The sequence below is a fragment of the Cricetulus griseus genome, chromosome 4, assembly GCF_003668045.3.
Source record: "Cricetulus griseus strain 17A/GY chromosome 4, alternate assembly CriGri-PICRH-1.0, whole genome shotgun sequence".
NCBI classification, from domain to species: Eukaryota; Metazoa; Chordata; class Mammalia; order Rodentia; family Cricetidae; genus Cricetulus; species Cricetulus griseus.
In genome coordinates, this window is record NC_048597.1 from 178,077,696 (window position 1) to 178,096,328 (window position 18,633).

Below are 18,633 nucleotides of genomic sequence, written 5' to 3' on the forward strand. Positions count from 1 at the left end.
AATAATATCTTCCTAATTTAAGTGGAAGTATGTTTCCCCTAGGCACAGATTCTCAATCATTTCATATGTTAAGTATTTAATCATCTAGCATTTAGTTTGAAGTTATTTTCTCTTTTGCAGTGGGATGCTACTCCAGGCTTTTTCACACTCTAGGCAAAGCACTCCTACTAGCCACATACCCGTTTCTGATCCTGTTTGATTTTGGACATGAATTAAGCATCATTTTACTGTTGGCAGAATCCAAAATCAGATAAAATTAATGCCCAAGAAGCAGTTTATGACAAACCTAAAACTAAAGAGTTCACTAGGAATGAAAAATGTTTCAAAGTTTTCTAGTAGGCTGAGGGGATAGCTCAGTGTTAGATGTTTAAATTTTAATCCATAAAAACCTGTTTAAGGGGTATTAATTAACTAAGTTGGTAAAGTACTTGCAACCTGTGTTTGAGTCCCAGAACTCCCTTTTTAAAAACCCAGGCATGGCCAGGTGTGGTAGTACACACCCTTAATCCCTAAAGAAGGAGGTAGATCTCTGAGTTCAAGGCCAGCCTGGTCTACATATGGATTTCCAGACTAGTTGGAGTACATAGTAAGATCCTGTCTCAAAACACACAGACCACACTACACCACACCACCATACCACACCACCACTGCATCATCATCTAGATAGGTAGAGATGAGTGAATCCACAGGACTTGCTAGCCAGTCAGCCAGCCTGCCTAGCCTCCTTGGATAGTCCAGGGTAGTAAGAGACCCTGTCTCAGTGGTGGTGGTGGGGGTGTGGGTGGAATAAAGACAGTACCTAGGAAACAACAACAGGTTGTCCTCTGGCCTCCACACACAATCTCTAACACATTCACTTGTACCTACAATACACACACACACACACACACACACACACACACACACACACACACACACACACACACACACACACACTCGCACACTCGAGCACGCGTACCTGATTTTATCAGTGATATTTTGAGAAAAAGGTAATACCACAAGGAAGCTTGCATTTTTGCTTTCTCTTCATGAGAGCTCTAAAAAAAATTGCTTTCCCTTCAAACTTGCTTTTGTAGCCCTGATAATCTGGATCATACAGAGAATGCAGCTTCTGGAAGTGGACCACCAGCTAGAGGCCGCTCAACAGTAACAAGAAGGCACAAGTTTGACTTAGCAGCTCGCACATTGCTTGCAAGAGCAGGTAATTATTTTTCACATCTCTCTCGGTGAAAGATCTCATTTAAAAATCGTTACAGAAGCAGCAGTAAAGAAGATACCAACTAAAGAATAAGTGAACTCATTATTGCTACTACTAAGTGGAACAGTTGTTTGCATATAATTTTGTATACTATATAATTTCACTAGCAATCACAGCATGTATTCATAAATTTGTCTTTAAGTTGCCTTCAGATATAGAAGGCTGTGGTGGCCACTTGTAGATTTTAAAGATTTTGTGGCTGTTCTTTCTTTAGTTAGTTACAATTTGAGTTACTAACTGCCTTTAGTCAGTTACAATTTGAGAAGTGATGGTGCATATTTAATGTTTAACATCAGTGATCAGAAGTTTCTGGGAGGGGCACTGTACCACACAAAAGTAGGCCCTGGTTTTTCTGCTGTATTCTGGACTTTAGAGCCTTTCACTAGGCCCTAGATAAAGCAAGAATAAATTCTCTCAATACTTGTAAGTTCTAGGATTGTTTTGGGGGCATGGGGATGTGTTTTCTTTTCGTTTTGTAACTTTTATGATACTGGTGATTTAGCCCAGAGTCTTGCATATTCTAGGTAAACATTCCACCACTGAGCTATATCTGTATTCCATTATTTTATCATCATCATCATCATCATCATCATCATCATCATCATCATCACAGTGCTAGGGATCACACCCAGGGCCAAGTTCTCTACCACTAAACTATATACCTAGCCACAAAGAAATAAATTTTCCAAACTAGAAACCACATTATTCATTGTTAAAAAAGAATTTTATTATTAAAATATTAAAACATAAGTGATGATTCAATAATTTATGGGAACCATGAAAAAGAAATTTGAGACTTGCCTAGAAAATATAAGCCTATGCATTTACCATATAATGAAGAGAGGCTGAATTTTAAAAAATGAACCTGGAAGAGTAATAACAGTTGGAATAATATAAATATACAATATTTATAACATAAAGTTTTTGTATGTGGCATGTTATTTAAACTTACCAGTAAGTAGTCTGAGAGAGAGTATATTTTATAGATGAGGAAGCATGTGGTAGTTGTAATTTGAGGTATATGTCCTGGAATCCAAAGAAGTAGCTGAGGTAGGTTCTCTCCTACATGTGTGGCAATTAAGAACTGGCGAAATATTCAAGATTATTTTATTCATGCAAATAAAATGCCTCTTTTGTTTTGTTCTGAGCGGGGTTATACCGCTCTGTGCAGGCTCACAGGAATCAAAGTCGGAGAGAAGGAATATCTTTGCAGCAAGACCCAGGGGCGTTGTATGACTTTAATTTAGATGAGGAATTGGAAATTGATCTTGATGATGAAGCAATGGAAGCTATGTTTGGACAAGACCTGACCAGTGACAATGATATTCTGGGAATGTGGATCCCAGAGGTACTGGATTGGCCTACCTGGGTGTGTGTGACTGCAGCGGGGGCTGCTCTGACTTATTTTCCTGCCCTCCTGTTCATACAGCTTACTAACATCGGCCTTGCCTAGAGTTAAAAAAGTCTTACATCTCATCCTGAGGTTTGGGTATTTAATGCTTGAGCATTGCTCTAATACCTACAAACTGATAAGAAAGACTCTTGTTGCTTTCTGTGTGTGATTTATTGCTTCTCTCCCCAGACTAGATGACTAGAGCCATATGTGGAATTGTTTCATTGTGATGTTGAAGAGTGATTTCAAAACTTGACATTAGGCCCTAGTACATACTGCTGAGTTATCTAACATGGTTGCTTTAATCACGTTCCTACCTGAGTGCATGCTCTTCTTCTTTATAGATTCTATTTAATCAATGTAAGGCCTCATTTGGAGAACCACTGGCTACCCACATCCTATAATACCCTTCATCCAGGGTCAAGGTTCATGTGGGTTTATGTATATACATTATTTAGCATTACATTTTTATAGTAGGGAGACTAAAAAGCTCATAGATATGAGCTTTTATCTGCTTGATTAGGTTAATAGCATAAATGAATCACAATGGAATATCTTAGAAATTCAGAAAATAGCTCTTGTTTAATGGCAAGGTAAAAAGTATTTTCACTAGGGAGGTTTTTTGGGTTTTTTGTTTTGTTTTGTTTTTATGGTTTGAGGCAGATTTAAATCATTGAATTCTTATTTTTAGTAGAATCTTCTTAATGTTATAGTTTAAGCAAAGGAAAAAGAGGAAAGAATATCTTCAGATTGGGTGGTCTGAATTCTCATTTGAAAGAAAATTATGTAGCATTAACAGGTATCCTTGCACTGTTATAGGATATTAAAAAGTAGCTAGTTTAATATCACAAATAATCTACTTCTAATGCTAAATTGACTATAATTTGGTATAAAATCATTTTGTGCAGCATGTTTGTGAGTCTGAAGACAGGGAAGAAGTTGTGGTGTGTGAACTGTGTGAATGCAACGTCGTCAGCTTCAATCAGCACATGAAGAGGAACCACCCTGGCTGCGGGCGCAGTGCAAACCGCCAGGGGTATCGCAGCAATGGCTCCTATGTGGATGGCTGGTTTGGTGGTGAATGTGGGAGTGGAAATCCATACTACCTGCTATGTGGCAGCTGCAGGGAGAAGTACTTAGCTCTGAAGACCAAAACCAAGACTACAAATTCTGAAAGGTACCTTGACATTGTGTTGTATACACCAGCTTCCTTGAATGAGAACAACTCATTCTGTAAAGACATAGGATGTTTGTTTGGTGTCCCCCTTCATTGTAAAGAATTAGTTTCGACTGAATTGGGGGCAGAACTTATAGAGGTCAAGGAATTCCATTTGCAGCAGATCTTGGAGCTGTTTTTGGTCCTGGGACTGCAGGCGTAGTGGCATAGCAGCAGGCCCTTCATGGCAGTTTGACTGTGTTAACTGTTAGCATCTTGGCTGGTTATGATCAGGGTCCTCATCTTAATTCTCCAAAGTGTAGGGTCAAGACTTCAAATTGACATTTTCCAACATATTTCTGGCATCTTAACTAAGATATTTTTCTTGGTTTAAGAATATACTGTTCTGTTTAGTTGAGCTTCTAGGAAAAAAAAAAAAGACTTGTATACTTTATACTTTATATACTTCACCTCTGCAACTTTTAAATCTTTGACACTTCCTAGGACAGAGTTTGATTAAAAGAGTTATTGAAATGTCCCCAGTTTTTTTTTTTTTTTTTTTTTTGTAAAGCAGCATTGATCTGTAAGCATGTGTGTGCATACAGCAGTTTTTACTACATTTGTCCCATAACACAAGACACTTTTACTTTTTGATGCTTTATTAATGAACTCTTACAATATTCTAATGACTTAATTTGCATTGGGGTACTAACTTGTATATAAAAACACGATGTTCTTCATGTTTGGTGCAGGTACAAGGGACAAGCTCCAGATCTAATTGGCAAGCAGGACAGTGTGTATGAAGGTAGTTGTTTGTTTTGAGAGCTTCCTTATTTTACATGTATTCTTATGTATGCTCCTTGTTTAACATCTGCTACTAAACTTTATCATCATGTGTGTTTGTGTTTATGTACATATTAACTAGAGCTTTCCCTAAGTGCATCTGAGGTTGCTTGATAACAGCATTCCACACTTGAGAGTCACAGGAGAAAGAACCCAAGCTCAAATGTCAGCTTTACTATAGAGTGGTAATTTTTTTTTGCCGTTTGTGTTTTTCCAGAATAGGAAAAAAAAAAATGTGACATTTTGAAGTTTTTCCATCCTAATTGTGGAAAAAAAACATTGAGATAAATGTTGCTTATTTTTTTTGGAGCACTCATTTGCTTGACGGTTTATTAACTGAACCCTCTATGATCAGTTGCGACATTTGATGTTGCTTTCCATGGGTTTGATTCCACTTCCCTTTCCAGTAGTCTCACATACCTAAGGAATGCAGTTTGCTCAGGTGTCCAGGAGATGGTGCCATAGTTCATTTTGTGGGCCTTGGATTTTGACTTAAACATTTTGGATGTACCTTAAAATAACCACTCTTAGCAGAACTCTGCCATGTTTATATTTACATTCCATATGTTTATTTATTTATATTCCAGAAGATTGGGACATGTTAGATATTGATGAAGATGAAAAATTAACAGGTGAAGAAGAATTTGAATTGCTTGCTGGACCACTTGGTTTAAATGACCGGCGCATTGTTCCAGAACCAGTTCAGTTCCCTGACAGTGATCCCCTGGGAGCATCAGTAGCAATGGTCACAGCAACCAACAGTATGGAAGAGACTCTGATGCAAATTGGTGAGCTGAAGGGCTGATTGTCATTGATTTTGTTGTCTATTTTAATACTTTTCTTGGGTAAATAGTAAAAATAATGATTTAGCCCCACTTCACACCAGCAAGTGTCTGTAGCCATTGGTGGGAGGGACACTGAGTATAGTCCAGCGATTTGACATGAGGTTTTTTCCACCAGTAGGACATCTTTATTGCACCTAATTGGAGCTCATTGATTTGACTAGACTGGCCAAATTCACATGTGCATGCACCCCCGCCCTTCCATATACACACAGCAAAATTTAAAATTGGCACTATTATTGACTTAGCTCTTTATGTGTACTCAAAGCATGTTTTGTTTATATCTTTTCTTGGGCTGGAGAGATGGATCAGTGGCTAAGAACATTTGCTGCTCTTGTAAGATGTCCCTGAGTTCTGTTCCCAGCTCCCACATGGCTGCTCACAAATGTCTGTAACTCCAGTCCCAGGAGATTTGATACCTTCTTCTGGCTTCCTTGGATACTGTACATGTGGTACACATACATGAAGGCAAAATACTCATACACATAAAATAAAATATTTTTTAAAGAATATGCCTTTCCCATATCTGTTAATATCAGAAGTGACACATAAGAATGAAGAAAAACAGACATGTATGTAATGGAAATTTTCTCCTATTAACTCAGAAATCTCCAAGTTTAATATCTTAAAGAATTTCTGCTAGAAATTCCATTTAGGTGAGCAAAACACATTGCCTTGCTGTATTTCTTTGTAGACTAGAGCCTATGTAAAATGAGGTAAAAGAATTCAGCTGTCCAGGTACTTTATCTTACTTTGTAGAGAACTGAACAAAATCCTGCTTTCAGGTTGCCATGGCTCTGTGGAAAAGAGTTCCTCTGGAAGAGTAACATTAGGAGAGCAGGCAGCAGCCCTCGCAAACCCTCATGACCGAGTGGTAGCTTTAAGGAGAGTGACTGCTGCAGCTCAAGTCCTTCTGGCCAGAACCATGGTCATGCGAGCACTTTCTCTTCTCTCAGTCAGGTAAGTACTGTGTCAAGTGATGCCTTTAGCTTCTGAGGTATTTCACACAGGAGTCTTGGAGGGAATATGGGAGAGTTTTCAAAACTAGAAAATATGTTGTTGAATGAACATAGGTTAGACTTTGTCATTATTGGTATTTATTCAGTTAATGCTTTTTAGGTTGAGAGAATACCAATTTAGTAACAGAGTCAGTTATGTATCTTGTTTGTTGTTGTTCCAAAAATTGGAAACTAAGCTGTTCCAGTTGATACTAGGTAAAAATTAAAGAGTGAACGAGTGTTTCTGTAGAACTCATGCTATATAAAGATTAAAAATAGGCAAAGCTAACATAATAGCTTTAGACCTTAGACAGTGGTTACTTCTAAAGGCACAGTGGCTTTGTGGAGCCCCCAGCAAGCTTCTGAGGTAGAGTTCTGTTTCTTGATCTAGAGGGTGGCTGCATGGGGATTTCCAGACTGAAAATTCAGGCTCTGTGAACATTTCTAATGTCATATTCCAGTTTAGTGGTAACTCTCAGTACATACAATATTCACTATAAAGAAAAAGTTTAGATGACCATTTCAGTTTTACATCATGTTTTGATATAAGGACATGTGTGACTAATGATGGCATAGCTTTTGTTTGATTTTTGTTTTTGATGATAAGAATGGTATGTATGTGAGATGCAAAATTGCCCTTTAAGAAGCCGGTTTTCTTTATCTATCTGAAGTGCTTTCTTTTCCTGGCAGTGGTTCCAGTTGTAGCCTGGCTGCAGGTCTTGAGTCTCTGGGGTTAACAGATATCCGTACACTGGTTCGGTTAATGTGCTTAGCTGCGGCAGGGAGAGCTGGCCTTTCCACCAGCCCTTCTGCCATGGCAAGCACCTCAGAACGTTCTCGAGGCGGGCACAGCAAGGCCAGCAAGCCCATTTCTTGCCTGGCCTACCTGAGCACAGCAGTGGGATGCCTGGCATCAAATACTCCAAGTGCTGCAAAGCTGCTGGTGCAGCTGTGTACACAGGTAGGCAGCTTTGGGCATTCCTGCCCAGGGACTCGTAAAGAACATTTTGAAATTAAATCTTTTTGTTCCAGAAATATGTAAAAATTAAATTGTTTGTCCCAATTACCTCTTCAGAACTTGATTTCTGCGGCAACAGGTGTCAATCTCACCACAGTTGATGATCCAATTCAGCGGAAGTTTCTACCAAGCTTTCTCCGTGGGATTGCTGAAGAAAATAAACTTGTAACCTCCCCAAACTTTGTTGTAACTCAAGCCCTTGTGGCATTATTGGCAGACAAAGGGGCCAAACTGAGACCTAACTATGATAAGTCAGAAGTAGAAAAGAAAGGTAGGTTTCATTCTATTTGAGTACTGTCTTCTAATTGACTTGATTCATGTTTTAAGAGATGTGGGTTTGCATTGTTGTATGTATTTAAGTTTAGGACATAAAAGAATTATAGAGATAGCTTTGGTACTTGAGGCAGTGGCGTCTAGCTATATAGTCCCAGGTTGGCCTTACACCTGCAGTCATCTTCCCTATGGCTCTTGGACGCTGGGATTTACAGTTCTATACAGACATGGAAATGAGTATTAGAAAAATGGACCAATTAGTGTGGTTATGGGTAATGGCTTCAATCAATTTAAATGGTAGGGTTCTTTAATACAATTTAAATAAAGGTAGTATTTAAGATAACACTTTGAAAGGACTACTTGAATTACTATTTAACCTTTGCTTCAGTCAAGAACATTTAGCTGAGATTAGTGGACTTTGAGATCCATTGATCTAGTTCCTTGACTAGCTGTTTAGGTCCATTTTTAAGGTCCATTTTAAAAAACTATTCCTGTATTTGGTGCTGAATATTAGAACCCAGGGCCTTGTGTGTTTTGATCAAGTGCTCTCTCACTGAGCTGTAACCCTGGTTATATCCCTGCTAAGGTGCTCTGTAAGTAGCAGGCACTAGGTTGTTATTCTTAAGGACCATTGCCTTTGTATAGGCTAGAAAATGATTTCTGCTGTATTCCCCAGTTTAAGTCTTTAGAGCAAGGACTATTTATTCGTGTATAATAAGATACTCACTTGCAATGAATCAGATTTATTATAGATTTAGTGTGAGATAAATAATTTATCGCATATGCATAACTTAGTAAAATAATTGCTTTAAAGAGCTAATTTATAAAAGAAATGGGTTAACCCATTTTTGTTTGTTCATCACAACCAACTCTCACCCTGGGCATCATTTCATTGTTTTGTTTAAGCAGGTTTTATTGCCCAATTGTATGCCCATCCTTCCTATGATCCTTCTGCTGTAGGCCCTCTGGAGCTGGCTAATGCCCTGGCAGCCTGCTGCCTCTCCTCTAGGCTGTCCTCACAGCATAGGCAATGGGCTGCTCAACAACTTGTGCGCACTCTTGCTGCACATGACCGTGACAACCAAACTGCTCCACAAACACTCGCTGACATGGGAGGAGATCTCAGAAAATGCTCTTTTATCAAGTTGGAGGCTCATCAAAACAGAGTATGTATTTTGAATATAAGGTGTGTTAATTACCTGTCTGACTGCTCAGAATGTAGGTCTCTTTTATTGTGTCGCTTGATTACCAAGATTTGCCTAAGTAGTTGCCAATTCTAGTTTCTTTGTGTATGGGTTGACAGAAATCACTTCCTAAAAAAATGACGGCTTATCCTATTGTAGCTGACTAATCTAGTGGGACTCTAAATTTTTAAGAAGCAAGTACTGATATGTATTAATTAATTTAAAAATCACTGCATAGTCTGTATTATTTTTAGAATATATATTTAAAATTCTTTCAAGATTTTTTTTTAAATATGGTGCATGCAAGGGTTGTATGTGTGAGTCCAGGTACCCATGGATGCCAGAGTCATTGGATGCCCCTGGAGCTGGAGTTTGTGAACTGTCCAGTGTGGGTGCTGGGAACCAAACTTGGGTCCTCTGTGAAAAGTGGTACAGGCTTGTAGCCACTGAACCATCTTCAGTCCCTTGGGAAGTCCACATGAACACCAGTGCCATATGGAAGGAATATGAGAAATGTGTGTGCTCTGCCTCTTAGAATCATTCCTTCTCAGCATGTTTGAATGTTTGTCTTTATTGAATTAAACATTTAGTTTAATTCAGTTTTAGGATTTTAGTAGGGAACCTTTAAGGTGGCTCATTGAGTAAAAGTGTTTACCACCCAAGACTGGTGACCCAGGGAAACCCATACTATAGGAGAGAACTGACTCCCCAAAATATGGCTACCACATGTTTACTGAACATATGTGTTCTGCCACACACACACATAGATGTGATAAAAAATAAAATAAAAAAATTTTTAAAAAGATTTTAATAGGTCTCAAATAATTTGAAGGAGTTTGGGCATAGTACTTTAAAGCTGTATTTCAAATATATATTTTACAAGGCATTTAGAAAAGGAAACCATGTATATATTACATCATGGATGTTTTTACAGTTTCATGGACTTTTTTTTGAGCTTTTTTTTTTGTAGAAACAATCTTATTTTACATACCAATCCCAGTTCCCTCTCCTTCCCATCCTCCCATGTCCCCTCACCAACCTCCCCCCATCCTCTCCCCAGGGAGGGTGAGACTTTCCATGGGGGAATCATCAAAGTCGGCCCTCCCCCATGTAGGTAGATAACTTTTTTATAGAACTTCAAATGATGAAGTCCTTTAAATCAAAACTTGACTTGGCTTATCTATCTTAACTTTTCTAGGTAATGACTTGTGTTTGGTGTAACAAAAAAGGCCTACTGGCTACAAGTGGCAATGATGGCACTATTCGGGTATGGAATGTTACCAAGAAGCAGTACTCATTGCAACAGACCTGTGTGTTCAATAGATTGTAAGTGCTTGTTCCACTGGCATAAAGCTGAGGCAGTCTTTAGCATGCCTCATCCTGGATATGTTAACATAGTCCTTTCTCATTAAAGCTCTAAAGATTTTTCTTTTAGAATAGTATTTATAAATCCCCAGAGTGTATGTTTAATTTTCCATGGTACTACCATTCAGAAAATAAAACTTTAAACTCTATTTAGACTCATTAAAAGTTAGAACAGGGCCTACTAACAAATACATGTTTATATAGAATAATATACTATTTTTCATCAGTCTTCAGTGGTTATTTGGGAATTAGAGTAATTGTTTTGTATCAGCATGTTGCATTTTTACAGTACTGTAGCTTGTTGTACCTATTTCTTTTTACTTTTTAAATTGATTTAGTAAACTTTATTATAAAGAAACTTTCAAATAAGAAAAATCACACAAGCCAGGCAGTGATGGCACATACCATTAATAGTTAGAACTAAAACACAGTTGGCTTTATATACTCCTTTAAAACTCGTGCCCATTACCTACATTTAGTCTTTCCTCGCCTCCTAATATTTAGCCTTTTTGTTCTCTTTTCTACTATATATTTCTACGTATGTTTGTTTGCATATATTATATTGGGTAGATTCCACATATGAGAGAGATCATGTGGTTTTTTTCTTTCTGAGATTGTGTGATCTTATTTGCTATTATACATTCTAAGTCCATTAATGTTCCTACAAATTTTGTAATAAATTTTTATTTAGAACTGAATATTGTTCCATTTTTTTATAACACCAAATTTTCATTATTCATTCATCTGTTGATAGACAACTAGATTGATTCTAATTTGGTTACAGAATTTGGTGAAGTTCCTTTCTCTACTTGGGCATTCCTTTCCTGAGACCTTCTGTATGAATTAGGCATACAGAAATCTGTGTATTCTGAATAGTACCTGTCTTCAGCCCATAACAGTTCTGAATATCTTTGCTGACAAATTCTGTCCTAATTATGAGAAGTCATTGAAGCATTGTTCTTTCATAGTTGACATCATCTCTATGATGACAAAACCTGACGATTAAGAATAATCTTATGATAACTAGCCTGTATGCAACCCTTGCTTTTAGGTTTGAAATCTAGTTTACTGAATTTAGAAATGGGATTTGGAAATTACACTCTCATCTGTTGCATTTTAGGGAAGGGGATGCAGAGGAAAGCCTTGGATCACCCAGCGACCCAAGCTTCTCACCTGTTTCCTGGAGTATCAGTGGCAAATACCTTGCTGGGGCTTTGGAGAAGATGGTGAACATCTGGCAAGTTAATGGTAAGAGTCCTGAGAATACTGCAGTGGATGCAGCTCAGCCTTCCTCTCACTCAGTCTTGGAGGCCAAGCAGGAGCTTGGCTTCTCTTTACCTGTAAATCTATGAACTGTTAACAGCTATGCACAGGAAGCATTTTCTGGAAGTTTCAGATACCTGCTGTTGTAAATCAAAGCTTCTTCTTTTAATGCAACAGTAAGCAGGCTTGAGGAAAGGTGTTAGTTGCTATGTTTTAAGCTGTGTAATTTTCAGTAACTTGAAATAGCTCTTTCATTTATGTTTCTCTCAAAGATAAATTTTTTATTTTGTTTTGTTTTTTTGAGACAGGGTTTCTCTGTGTAACACCCTTGGTTGTCCTGGAACTCACTTTGTAGACCAGACTGGCCTTGAACTCTGCCTGCCTCTGCCTCCCAGGTGCTGGAGTTAAAGGTGTGCACACCATCCTGACAGATAAAAATTTTTATTAGGTATTTTTACATGTATTTATTTATGTGGGTGTACACATACACAGTGCATATGTGGAGGTCAGAGAACAACTTAAAGACGTTTTCTCCTTCTACCACCACGAATTGAATTTAGGTCATTAGGCTTAGTAGCAAGGGCCTTTTCCCACAAAACCGTCTCAGTTGCCTTAACGGTCCCCCCCACCCCCCTCACCCCCGCCTGAGACAGGGTTTTCTGTGTAGTTTTGGAGCCAATCCTGGCACTCCCTCTGTAGACCAGGCTGGTCTCGAACTCACAGAGATCTTGCTTGTCTCTGCCTCCCGAGTGCTGGGATTAAAGGCGTGCACCACCACCACCACCACCACCACCACCACCACCACCACCACTACCACCCAACTGGTGGCATGCATCTTGAGGGCCAGAGGCAGGCGGTTCTCTGTGAGTTGAGGACTGGTTTACAGAGAGTTTTATGACAGCCAAGGCTACACAGAGAAACTCTGTCTTGAAAAACAAAACAAAACAAAACAAAAGATGTGTGCCACCATACCTGGCACTTGTTCCTTTTTTAAGAGTTAAATGAAGGTGCGTTAATATTTCTCACACTATAGGAGGAAAAGGATTAGTAGATATTCAGCCACACTGGGTGTCTGCCCTGGCTTGGCCAGAAGAAGGTCCAGCTACAGCCTGGTCAGGAGAGTCTCCAGAGTTATTGCTGGTGGGACGGATGGACGGGTCTCTAGGACTGATTGAAGTTGTTGATGTGTCCACTATGCACCGACGAGAACTGGAACACTGCTATCGAAAGGATGGTAAGAAGTTACACTAGTCAAGGAAGTAGACAGATAGACAAAAAGGGTTTTGATTGAGTATAAATGGTAGTGAATGTTGCTTTTGGGTTTGTTCTCTAAAATTTCCACTAGGTATTTGATTTTAATTAGTAACTGAATTGAAATCTATTTCTCTCCTACCCCTTACTGTATCTTTCTGACAAAGGGAAATTTCATTTTGTTAAAGCACATTAGTCATTCATCCTTTGTGTGAATGATTAAACATTTATATCAGGATCCAAATATAAGTTAGAGCTGTCAAGAGGGGAGAAAATTATTGGTTAAAACAAGTTGTTAATAATTTGGTACAGTGCCTTAATACCAACCAAATTGTTAGTGTCTTTCTTTTTTTTTTTAACAACTTCATGGAAAAGAATGAAATGTTAACAATAAGGCCATTTCTTTCGCTCATAAATGACATTCTTTAAAGTAGATTGAATGGGCTCTAGGCTGCAGGTTCTAGTTTGTGAGCTATGTGGAAGTTTTCTTACTGTGATGGTGGTAGCACAGATCTCTTTCAGAGTACCTAGTTGTGTGTCAAGATAATGACAAATCCATCCTTTTTGTGTGTTTTTAACATGGTAGTATCTGTCACTTGCATTGCGTGGTTCAGTGAAGACAGACCATTTGCAGTAGGATATTTTGATGGAAAATTGTTAATGGGAACAAAAGAACCACTTGAGAAAGGAGGCATTGTTCTTATTGATGCACATAAGGTAAAGGCCATCTTCTTGATGGTTGCTTTTCTTGTTTTTTTTTTTTTATTGTAATTTTGTTTGGTAGTAGTATCTTCAACAATATTTTACATTGGTCACTTATGATTTAATATCCTGTTGTTACATAAAGTCTTTGTGTCTGTGTTCACATGGAAGAATCTGTGTTTAAATTAAATAAATCAAACTACAAAAGGAAAATAAAACCAAACACATGAAATCTCAGTGCCCTAGGAATATCCCCTGTCCAGAGTATCTCCATTAATACCAGAACTTCCACTAATGGAAAGGTGTTTCCTCAGAGATTTCCAGGCCTGATGTTTACAAGGTCATTCAGGCAGGTGACATAAAAGTAAAAAAAATAGGAGTTGGGAAGTATGGAAGGATGGTCACAAAAATACAAAACAAAACAAAAAACCCGCAGAGGGTTAGAGAGATGGTTCAAAGTTTAAGAGCACTGGTTATAATACAGGTTCAATTACCAGCGTTTAACATGGAAGCTCACAGCCATCTGTAACTGCAGTTCCAGGGATTCCTATGCCCTCTCTGGTCATTACAGGCACCAGGCACACACATGGTGCACAGACATGCATGCAGGCAAAACACAAATTTGCATAAATTAAAATTATAAAAACATTAAAAGAAAAGCACAGTGATCAAGACATATAAACACAAAACATGCCCTAGTCTCTCCTAAGCATTTTTACTAATTTGGGGTGAGGGATTTTTTTTTTCCTTTCTGTTTTTTTTCATCCTTTTCACATTGCAATGATTAGCAGTTGATAAAATGGTTCAGTATGTACACATGCAAAGAAAAAGTACTGTATCTCTTCAGAGCCAGATTTTCATAATTTAACATAACACTTATTCAGCTTTAATTGTATAGATATATAATATAGACTATATTAAAAGGCAAGTTGAATAAGATTAAGAATGACATGGAAATATTGAATTCATATAAAAACCTTGATTTTAAAGCAACTGAATTCCATCCACAAATTCTTATTGTGAAACGAGTATTCTGATTTTTTTTCCCTGCCATTTTAAGGAGACTCTTGTTAGTATGAAATGGGACCCAACAGGCCATATTCTTATGACATGTGCCAAAGAAGAAAATGTGAAACTCTGGGGACCTGTTTCAGGATGCTGGCGATGTCTGCATTCACTCTGCCATCCATCCACTGTAAATGGCATTGCCTGGTGCAGCCTTCCAGGGAAAGGATCCAAGTTGCAGTTACTGATGGCCACGTATGTTATAAATTTGTGTGGGTGTTGGTTTTTATGGTAGTGTAGACTGTTACTTACAGTAGTATGACTTCCCAGTAATCTCGATTTAGTGTCTGTTACTATTTTTATAATGTGCAACACCATAAAAATTACCTGAGAGAAGGATGGAGAGATGGCTCAGTGATTAAGAGCACCAGCTGCTCTCCCAGAGGACCTGGGTTCAATTCCCAGCATCCACATGGCAGCTCACAACTGTGTGTAACTCAAGTTCCAGGTGATCTAGCATCCTCACACAGACATCCATGCAGGCAAAACACCAATGCACATAAAATAAAAATAAATAATTTTCTTAAAAGTTACCTAAAAGAAGTAAAAAGCAGATTTTCAAATTTTCATTTGGTATATTCTCCTTTTGTAATTTTTTTTTTTAAGTGGCTGTCAGAATGGCTTAGTATGTGTTTGGCGTATTCCACAAGATACCACACAGACCAGTATGACTTGCTCAGAAGGATGGTGGGATCAGGAATCAAATTGTCAGGTAATGTGTGATAGTTTAACACTTTATCTGAAACTATAATACAGTAACTCCTCCTCAGTAAAGCATTTACTGCTATTCCTGAAGGACATGATCTATCAGGGCAATGTAAATAATTGTAGTAATTTGTATGCTCTCTCAAGTTTGTGTAATTTTTTCAAGTCAAGGACACTGCCATTAACACTCTGTCTTTCTGTGGCACTTCCCTCCTATCATTTAGCTGGCACTCGGGAGGCAGAGGCAGGTGGATCTCTGAGTTAGAGGCCAACCTGGTCTACAGAGTGAGTTCCAGAATAGCCAGGGATACACAGAGAAACCCTATCTCAAAAAACAAAACAAAACAAGAAACAGAAAATTAGTTATAAAAAGTATAGAAACAGGCTGGGTGTTGGTGGGGCACACCTTTAATCCCAGCACTTGAGAGGCAGAGGCAGGCGGATCTCTGAGTTAGAGGTCAGCCTGAGTTCCAGAGCAAGTGCCAGGACAGGCTCCAAAGCTACACAGAGAAACCCTGTCTCAAAAAAACAAACAACAATGAAACCAAAAACTACAGAAACAGAACCAGGTTGCTGTTCTATTGTTTATCAAGTTAAGTAACTTTTTGGAAGAGAGTATCTCTACCCCAATCCCCAGTTTCATACTACTGTAATGTAAAATTTCCAAGAGTGAACTATGAATCTTGAACCTGTAAATTATTTTTAAAGTAATACATATTCAAAACAATGAATTATAGGATGGCTGTAGGAAATCGGCTGGAGCCAAGTGTGTTTATCAGCTGCGGGGACACATCACTCCTGTTCGGACTGTGGCCTTCAGTTCTGATGGGTTGGCCTTGGTGTCTGGTGGACTTGGCGGGCTGATGAACATTTGGTCTTTAAGGGTAAGGACACAGATTTTTTTCTCTAATGTTAAGATACATTTTATATTAGTTTGAATCAAAGATAACAGAAGTTAACTAATCTCAAGAATATTCCATGTAACAGTGTCTTAGGTAATGAAGAAGCTACTATATAGATGATTCTGTTTGCTGAGTCATCTATAGAACCAACCTGTCCCTTGGTTTTTCTTACTGATAAGTATTTTTAAAGTAAAAAGTGGGTTATAAAGTCAATGTTGTTAAATTTAGCTCAGTTATAATTTTCAATGTATATTTTGTGAATGTAAAGTAACAGATGTTGTGTCAGCAATGCCTAAAGTCAGGAAATGAGTATTGATAAATATATCTCATTTTAGGATGGCTCTGTCTTGCAAACTGTTGTCATAGGCTCTGGAGCTATTCAGACCACAGTATGGATTCCAGAAGTTGGGGTAGCTGCCTGCTCAAATAGATCAAAGGTAACATTACAGTCACAACAAACCATTGGATGAGACTAGAGCCGTTTTAGAAATTACAGTCCAAGCCCCTCACTTCACAGAGAGACAATGCTATCTGAAAGATTATTACTTGTCCAAGATAATGCAACTATTTAATGGTAGAAGGGAGTTAGGAATGGGCATGCCCTTTTCTTATCCTGTCCTCTTTCTGCTGTACCTGGGCTTTGCTGAAAGTGCTTGATTTAAAAAAAAAAAAAAATATGCTGCACAAAAAAAAAAAAAAATCAAAGAAAGTGCTTGATTTGTTTGTTTGTTTTTTTAATTTATTGTTTTGGAAGATACAAATAGATCCTGATTTTCTCACATGAATTTTGACAGCACAAAACTATCTCAAAAGAATATTCTGTGGAAAAACCATCCAGAAATATTTAAGAGTCCAAAATATATCATGGCTTTGCAATTTAAGATTCTAGTAAGAGTGCTAACCATCCTGCTGTGAATAAAATGTAATGTATGGTATTACCCTATGGCGGTTGTCATACTATCAAAGAACAAAGCCAGTGTACAGTTTGATTTACATTGTATGTGCTTAAATGGTGTTAAAAGAAGCTATAATCCTTTGTGAATGATCCTACTAAAAGTAAAAATAAAAACTAACCATTCCTACGTTGTTTTTTAAGATTAGCAATATAGTGTGTAGCACCCAAACAGTACAAACAGCCATTGAGCCTACTACATAGAATAGGGTAGTTCTGGGCTGTTACATTGTGTTCCTGAGGAATCTATTTTTATTTCTACTAATGTTCCTGTAATTATGTCAGATTTGTGAAGTGCACTGCATGCCTACTCTTACAAGTCCTATGACCAGCAGATAATTGACATTGTTTTTAAAGAAAATTTGTTAAGGTGGCTCACATGATTTTTGTTTTGTTTAATTCATTTTACTTAAACAAAATTAGGATGTCTTAAAGTTCCATAGACAGCTCTTTGTATATAAAAAGGAAAAGAATTTAATCCAATTACTGGAGAGAATTTCTCAGGTTGAATGGTAATGGCATGATTTTTAAATATTTTATTTAAACAAATTAATCATATAGCATGATTTATTTTTCATCAGGATGTTTTGGTTGTGAATTGTACAGCAGAATGGGCTTCTGCCAATCATGTTTTAGCAACCTGTAGAACAGCTCTCAAACAACAGGGTATTCTGGGATTAAACATGGCTCCCTGCATGAGAGCGTTTCTGGAGCGGCTACCCATGATGCTTCAAGAACAATATGCCTATGAAAAGGTAACTCGTGGCTCTAACTTCCCTAATACCTTGTATTTTGGAATTTGGATCCCACCTTACTCCCCTCTCTACCATCCAACAGGGACTTGATGTTTGAGGGAAATAAGTGCAGCTATTGGGACAGAAATGAAGTCACGTGTTCCTACACAGTTGTTCAGTAGTCTTAAGCCAATTCTTTCTTTATTTTCACCTGAGTAAAATGAAACTATAACCCCAAATTTTGTAGTGTTGATAAATCCTTTTTCAGGTTATTTATTCACTCTATATCCAGTTAATGTCACTGAAGAATTTGCCTGGTTTTAATTTTCATGGTCTCTGTGATAGATTTGCTCTGCCATGATTAAAGATGGCCAAAAAAGAGAATTTGTCTTTGATGACTACCAAGGTTTTCTTGGTAAAGGAAAAAATGTAAGAGGAGTTAGGTCTTTGTGATTTTAGTTGTTATCGACCTTGTTTGTAATCAGGAAAAAATACACACACACACACACACACACAAGCCAGTGAGAGCCCTTACTGGATTCTGAAACAAAAAAAGGATATGAGTGGCAAAACCAAATAAAACTGAGGTCTAGGCAATATTTTGCCAGCATAAGTTTCTTAGTTTTGATGAATGTAGTATATGGTTTTATGTTACTATACATATATAAGATGTTTGAGAAAACTGAATGAAGAATATGTAGAATTCTCTTGCTGGCTCGGTAAGCTTTC

General features: G+C 37.9%; 1 protein-coding gene across 7 annotated transcripts in view; it reads left to right on the forward strand.

Annotated features, from left to right (window-relative positions):
• Positions 1-18,633, forward strand: part of Herc1 (HECT and RLD domain containing E3 ubiquitin protein ligase family member 1) — a 154,047-nt gene that overhangs the window by 110,827 nt on the left and 24,587 nt on the right. For 4 of the 7 annotated variants that reach the window (XM_027411294.2, XM_027411293.2, XM_027411298.2 and 1 more), the window contains exons 43-60: positions 1,077-1,201; positions 2,407-2,627; positions 3,560-3,828; positions 4,560-4,612; positions 5,238-5,438; positions 6,278-6,452; positions 7,181-7,451; positions 7,566-7,779; positions 8,691-8,947; positions 10,164-10,291; positions 11,451-11,578; positions 12,627-12,827; positions 13,431-13,561; positions 14,607-14,806; positions 15,218-15,323; positions 16,054-16,200; positions 16,554-16,655; positions 17,752-17,925. In XM_027411294.2, coding sequence (XP_027267095.1) covers positions 1,077-1,201; positions 2,407-2,627; positions 3,560-3,828; positions 4,560-4,612; positions 5,238-5,438; positions 6,278-6,452; positions 7,181-7,451; positions 7,566-7,779; positions 8,691-8,947; positions 10,164-10,291; positions 11,451-11,578; positions 12,627-12,827; positions 13,431-13,561; positions 14,607-14,806; positions 15,218-15,323; positions 16,054-16,200; positions 16,554-16,655; positions 17,752-17,925 — 3,103 coding nt within the window. The remainder of the gene's footprint in view (positions 1-1,076; positions 1,202-2,406; positions 2,628-3,559; positions 3,829-4,559; positions 4,613-5,237; positions 5,439-6,277; positions 6,453-7,180; positions 7,452-7,565; positions 7,780-8,690; positions 8,948-10,163; positions 10,292-11,450; positions 11,579-12,626; positions 12,828-13,430; positions 13,562-14,606; positions 14,807-15,217; positions 15,324-16,053; positions 16,201-16,553; positions 16,656-17,751; positions 17,926-18,633) is intronic. The other 3 variants (XM_027411299.2, XM_027411296.2, XM_027411297.2) reach the window with 3 other exon arrangements.